Consider the following 7,500-nt stretch of genomic DNA (forward strand, 5'->3'; position numbering starts at 1 on the left):
TCCTCTTTCATTCTTTCTTTCCCTTTCTGTGAGGAGTCTATTGCAGGGTATCCGCGGTGTCTTGAAAAGTATTAAAAGTTGATGAATCAATTTTGGGAAAATTGGGGGAAAATAATAATAATCAAGACCCTTAATAAGTATTAAAAAGTCGTATCACGATTTTATGAGGTCTTGAATTGTGTAGGTATTTTTCTGAATTAGACTCTGTCCAAAGAGTTTGAGTTCTAAAAACTTTTAGTAAAAGTTATTAGTTTTATTAAAAAACAAAGATGAACCGGAAATTCTGTTGTATGATAGTGGTGTAGTCTATTGCAAACTAAAACTGTTAAGTTAAAGGTGTCACTGATGTAAACGGTTACAGCTCCAAGTGGCGGTGAGGTCTGGAAAAATATTGACAAGGTCTTTAAAAAGTCTTAGAAAAAAGTCTGAAATTAACCTCAAGATTCCTGTATATACCCTGAGTAGGTAACATAGACACGGCTGTTCTAGTGTCAACTGTCACTTAGATCCAACTGTCACTTTCAAATTAACCTCAAGATTCCTGTATATACCCTGATTAAGTATTTTCACATTTCCACTGCATGTTGCTGTTGTGGCGTGTACCTCTGTGCACCAGGGGAGGCTGGTGGAGGTCCTCCGATCTTTCTACCTCCACCGCTGTACACCTGTCACAACTGATACTTAACTGTGTACAATTCTACAGACTACAGACAGCTTTCCATTCACTCACTCATTCATGATGTTCTCTGTGCTTTGATGATAATTTTTTGTATGTAATCACTAATCATCGTTGGTCAAAGCATTGCTCAGTTTCATTCTCCACACTGCTCGTTGAGTCTTGACTCAGGGACAGTATACAATTTGATGGGGTGGGAGTCTTTCTTGGGGAATACTTTTGCACATTTGTTTTTGGGGGCAGAGCAGTAGATTCCCATTTGATAGAAATTGATATTAATTATGGTCGAGGGTATTGATCTCTGAGAATAGTTCAGGTAAAGAGGTCTCTCGTCTCTGCGTTGTGTCATTCCAACCATTCAATGTAAAATAGCCCCCCCAACAATACGGTTTTCAGCTTCAATGATAGATCCTCAAACACGGGTTGCTGGGTCCTCAGGAGAATAGATTTATTACAGAATTGCTGCATATAAGATACAATGCACATTCTCTCTCTCATTCCAGCTCGCAACAAACTCCAACCCAAGAACAAGATCTTTTCACACAGACAGAAGCATATAAGACACCCATCTCACAGTTGTTGACATCCCCCATCAGACCATCCTGCAGCTGGCGTCTGAAAACATTGATAAACTGTCTCTGGATCAGTCTGGTAAACAGCCCTCGATTTGTGAGACTCATTTTCACCTTCTGTAATAAATCTAATCTAAACACAGTGGATAATATAATATATTGTGATACAAAATATTGTTCAAATCCTTCACATTGTCTATACTGTATGTAATACAAATATGGAACTTTGTTACCCTTTCTTGGGAGTCAGAATGTATAAATATTAACATGGAGCCCTTGTTATGATTTGATGTAGCCTACAGTAGTTGTTTGTTTCATCACTTCATAGACCTCATCATATATACAGTATATACAGTATACATATATACAGGGTTCTCACACCTTCTGAAACATCAAATTCAAGCACTTTTCAAGGACTTTCAAGACTCAATTCCCTTAAATTCAAGGACCCAACACGGCATAGTTTGAGACAGATCTAGATGAGAATTGATATCATAGGAACTCTCCGCTCACAGACAACAATTAAAAAGAGAGGCTTTTGAATGTGTGAACACTAGATGGTCTCTTGCCTTCTCTACCACAGCATAGCAAAACAATATATTGTGAAATATGTGTAAAGTTAAGCAATACAGAGACTTATTTACTAGTTGACGAGCTAAGTAAAACATTTTTTTATATAGATATTTCTTTTAGAGAGAGAGAGAGAGAGAGAGAGAAAGAGAGAGAGAGAGAGAGAAAGAGAGAGAGAGAGAGAGAGAGAGAGAGAGAGAGAGAGAGAGAGAGAGAGAGAGAGAGAGAGAGAGAGAGAGAGAGAGAGAGAGAGAGAGAGAGAGAGAGAGAGGGGAATTCAAGCACTTTCAATGACCCATGTCTATTTTCACAAACTTTCAAGGATTTCAAGGACCCACCCGTGGGAACCTTGATACATATATATATATATATATATATATATATGACAGCTTTCTATTGTCCAACCCCAAGAGGACCTCTGCTCACAGAACTGAACTGAAAGCTGACCCTAACCCATGACTGCCTTCTGCTACACACGTGAACACACACACTGTTCTACACACACACACACACACACACACACACACACACACACACACACACACACACACACACACACACGGGTGGGGGTGAGCTATCATGAGCACATGATTATTGCTTACATATATAAATAGTGAAGTAGCAGTGGTTCTTCTGGAGACATCAGCGGTCAACAGTCAACCACTGGACATCATGAAGCTCTCTCTCCTGCTCTCGCTGCTGGCCGCCAACATCCTCCTCAACGACGGTAAAGCCACAACATCATGAGTACTACAGGCACTCTATGGAAAGATGTGTTTACTGTTTCCACACAGCAGCTAGAAACACCTAAAAAGCCCTAAAAAAAAGCCCTGTTATTAATCTTGTAGTTGGTACTAACTTGACTGGGCATGTTGTCATCCGAACACTCTGTAAAGTTCTGTACTGTAACCCCCTTTTAAAGTGGGGGAGCAACAAGTTTACACTTGTGGGAGAGGATAGTTAGTAGAAACTATCAAGAGCACATATTGATGTGTTGTCATACCAGGCATCAGTGTTTATAGGGTCATCCAGTTATACTGTTTTAATTTACACTCAGCATTTTGTTACAAAACAAAACAAAACCAAAAACAGACTTGCAGCCTGCACTGACTAGGTGGTGCAGGAAGGGTTAGGCTGTGAGGATTAAGGCCAATGCACACGGCGTGCGATTTTGTCGCACGACAACATTCGATTCTCCATTCACACCCACGCACTTCGGTGGTGTGAATGGAGAATCGAATGTTTTCGTGCGACAAAATCGCACGCCGTGTGCATTGGGCTTTAGGCTTCAAGCTGCCAAGGTTTATACTGGGTCCCTGCCTGGGATGAACCGGTAGGATATCATCTTGTTATGAATACCAGAATGCAACGTTTTAATTCCCTCTTTTGTATGAGATTGACGAGAAGGTGTTTATTCACTACCAGGTATGGAGACAATTGGGAGGGATTACAACCGCCACTGTCTGTGTTTAAAGCTGGAGTCCAGACTGATTCCTCAGGACAGCTTGAGAAGCGTCGAGGTCCTTCCCAGAAGCCCTCACTGCAAGACGACAGAGGTCATGTGAGTAACAAATCTCAAAAATCTTTCCTTGATTCCTCACATCCTCTTTCCTTGATTCTTTATTCTTTTTTTTGTTATATATAATAGAGTTTCACAGAGACATGTACACAACAGGACATAACAACAACAACTAGTATCCGTGGGGGAGGTTATTGTCCCATGTAATAGTAGAAAACTAGTGTTGCACTTTGTTATGCAGTACATTGCCCATAAACAATAACAGAGAATGTTCTTTCTCTTTTCTTTTTTTTTAAACAAACTAACAAACAAAAAACTAAAACACAAACAAAAAGCAAAGAAAAACAAAAAAAACAGGGTGGGGGGGGGCCATGTCACATATCAGAAATAAACAGAAAAGAAAATGATTATTTTTACAACGTAGATCAGAGAATGCTCCTCCATAGACCTTCTCCAATAGGTTTTGAGAAGGTGGTGAGGAGAGACGATTATGAGAAATCGACTTTTCATGACCATCAAAAGTATTATGCATTATCTAACTAAAACTCCATATGAAAGGAAAACTTGAGATGGTTTAAAGGTCAAATGTGAACGGAAACATCTGACTTTATTGAAGTACAGTAAATTAGCCAGTCAAACAAATTCGCCAGTGTCATATTGTCTTTGATTGTCCCTATGTCTTTTCATAGGGTCTTTGAGCTCAACATATTGAATAATGTAGGGTACTGCAATGGAATCTTTATTTTTCTTATATAAAAATAGGTCAATGTTATTCCATCTAATACAACACATCTCATACATCAAAAGATGGCATTACTAGAGTATTTTGCACATTGTTACAGTAACAACACACAGTTACGCAGTGGCTACAACATTTTTCGAAATACAGTATTACACAAAAATAGCTTCTTTTTTTTAAGCAGCAGCAGCTTTTCTCAAATTCTAAATTCTAAATTGTAATTCTTTAGAATTCTTTTCTCTAATTCTAAATGTTCTCAAATTCTATAATTCCCATTAACATACAGTAATTGACCTACAAGGTAACCCTAACCCTACATCATGATTATGTCTCACTGTGAGCCTGTCTTGTTTTCCAGTGCTGGTTTGGTGAGCGGAGAGAGGATCTGCCTCAACCCTCAGTCCCCCTGGGTGAAGAAGCTTGTCCGCTTCGTTGCTCAGAGACAGAGACAGAGAGGATGAAGCCCTAACCCTAACAACACGCAGAGAAGTGATTGCCAAATGAGCCTTGCATGCCCCTAAAGCCCAATGCACACGGCGTGCGATTTTGTCGCATGACAACATTCGATTCTCAATTCACACCAATGAATGAATGAATGTGAATGGAGAATCGAATGTTGTCGTGCGACAATATCGCATCGCACGCCGTGTGCATTGTCTCATTGAGATGCATTCAAAACAATGGAATCGAATTCGGCGGTGTGACAAAAATCGCACGCTGTGTGCATTGGGCTTAATACTTTCCGCAGCAAAACCAGTCATGTTATTTCACAAGTTCCTATCATTTCATGTGTATGTAGCTGACAGTGAAATTGGCTCTCCATGTGACTTCTTCTCAATTCAATCAGTTTGCAGATGACAAGTTTATTTTTTTCACCTGAAGTAAGTGAGACAACTGCACATCACAATCATTGCAATCTGAACATAATCATTAGCTAGATTAGTACAAGTATACGTAGACATGGAATCAACAGAATGTGTTACAGTAAAAAATAATTAAGTGTATCCAGTGATGTTTGCAGCTTGTAGGAGGACCACAAGCTCTCCCTATATAGTGTGTCTACAGGCACCTCAGATGGAGGACCAGGGCTCTTCAGGTGTACAGGCAGTGCAGCCTCTTCTCACTGGAGACATTGTAGCACCAGTTAGAGAACAACATCAGTGCTGAGTCAGCTTAGTTAGTTAGTTAGTCCTCTTCACCCCGTTGAGGGGCATAGGGCGTCCACCAGAGCTCTCCATCTCACTCTCTTTTGGGCCTGGGCCGTTGTTTCTTGCCAGCTCACCCCGATGTTCTTCAGGTCTTGGAGTGACCTGAAGAACATCACAAGCACATCACAAGCTGAGTCAGCTTATGGTCTGTTTTTATAATATACAGTAGGATGTTGATGCTCGTATAATGCATCTTCAGTCATTAGAAAAGGACTGAAACTACTTTATGTATATTATTGTTACTATTATTGTTACTTTTTGTGTGTAAAAGTGCTATATAAATAAAGTTATTATTATATAACTCCAGAGTCTCTACAGAAACTACACAGTACCACCTCATCTGATGGTATGCTCATGGTGCAGGGGGTGCTAGGTTTGGGCATGTAGGCCTATAACTGCCACTTAAGCAATATCACACGAGAGGGAGTGCTGTTATACTGAATATCAGCACGGCTGTGATTCGGTCTTAGGTACAAGGCCGCAGGCCGAGTACCGAAGATATAACATATAAGCATAAAATATATAACAGTAGCAAATGGGGTGTGGTAATTGCCAATAGAATGATGAATGGTCTTTATTGTCATTGATATAGTACAGGTACCAAACAACGAAATTTGGGAAAAGGTGATGTCTGAAGTGGGATTCGAACCCACGCCTCCAGAGGAGACTGCGACCTGAACGCAGCGCCTTAGACCGCTCGGCCATCCAGACATGGGCTCCGATGTATTGTAAACATTTTTAAAAAGCAGATCTCAGTTGTGTCTTTGGGTAAAAGTTGTTTTATGACCCTAAGCCTAAGGTACTTACATGCTAAAGCCAGGGGACATTTGTTGCATGAACTGAAGTCAAAAGTTGTCAATAGCCTCTACTATATGTGCGACCGCACCCTTTGTCGCCCCCCAGCGGCGGCCCTGCATGGTCCCATCGGTTAACGTTAACTTTTTTAAAGTAACACTCGCGGTCCCGGACAGTGAGTGACTGTACATATTCAGATAAACTCGATACTGTTTCTTCGGTCACTGTGTGGCCAACAAAGCTATAACATCTAGCTAGCTATACGCTACAACATCGAGTTGAGTCATTTTGACATTTACTTTGATTGTGCAACGAGACAACATTGCCTGCTGCACCGATCGGCCCGGAACTATAAGTGAATATCACATGTTTGTAGCCGGACTTGTGTGATTGACGTACGCTTGTTACAGCTATCAACATTCAAATACAATTAATTTCCTCCCCCCTTCAATGACATTGTGTGGATTATTTATACGCAAACCCCTCTCTATGTGTTCATGGTGACATACAATCTTGGCATTTGTGATGCAGACATTATAAATACTGATCTCTGATCATATATTTTCATCGCAACGTAGCCTAGCGTCACATACCATGCGGATTACCATAGTGACTGACAACAATGCGCAGTAACAATTCGTGACGTTAGAATTCTAAGGTTCTATCTCCATTTTTGTCAAAATTGAGTTTTTTTTTTTACATAATCTGATCCATTAGTTGTTTATTAATGCCTGTGTGGTGTTATTTTTAAAATGTTGACAATTTTGAGTTAGTAATTCATAAAATACAAAGGTTCCATCTCACAGAACATAATGGAATGTAAAAACGTTGACGCTCAATACCTCTGAACTGCCCTAAACGGAGATAGAACCTTATCATTCTAAACGGAGATAGAACCTTATCGTTCTAAACGGAGATAGAACCTTATCATTCTAAACGGAGATAGAACCTTATCATTCTAAACTGAGATAGAACCTTATCATTCTAAACGGAGATAGAACCTTATCATTCTAAACTCACGAATAGTCTGTGCGTTCGTAAAGTCGCTCTGAGAGCACCGGAGCGCAATCTGGGTTTAACATCATAAATGGACCACGTAATTTTATTGGACAAGAGGCATTAATTTACGAACGCAGCCTTGGTTTGCCAGTTAGTATTGTGGGTATTTGACATTATATACATTTGTTTCTACATAATTAAGAAATCAGTCTTAAGAATCATTGCAGCGTGCATGTGCTGTTTGTTTAAACTTTAAGGTTAAAATATACGCGGGTTAGGACATTTTACACAATTATTTGGTCTATTTTCTTACCCCCAACGTAAGAACATGAGCGAAGCGAGCAGAGAGTGATGATTCAATTCATGGGCGTTCTGCTATTGATGACCGTTCTCTGTCCTCTCTGGGGACACGGAGGAAGAAG

At 40.1% G+C, this 7,500-nt stretch overlaps 1 protein-coding gene across 1 annotated transcript; it reads left to right on the forward strand.

Annotated features, from left to right (window-relative positions):
• Positions 1-2,490: 2,490 nt before the first annotated feature.
• Positions 2,491-4,537, forward strand: cxcl19 (chemokine (C-X-C motif) ligand 19; the record flags this gene model as incomplete). Its single annotated transcript, XM_080547749.1, has 3 exons — positions 2,491-2,545; positions 3,244-3,379; positions 4,435-4,537. The coding sequence occupies 3 exons, from the start codon at positions 2,491-2,493 to the stop codon at positions 4,535-4,537; spliced, it is 294 nt and encodes a 97-aa protein (XP_080403875.1).
• Between the last annotated feature and the right edge of the window lie 2,963 nt (positions 4,538-7,500).

Source organism: Nansenia antarctica (genome assembly GCF_963989245.1).
Source record: "Nansenia antarctica genome assembly, chromosome: 17".
NCBI lineage: Eukaryota > Metazoa > Chordata > Actinopteri > Argentiniformes > Microstomatidae > Nansenia > Nansenia antarctica.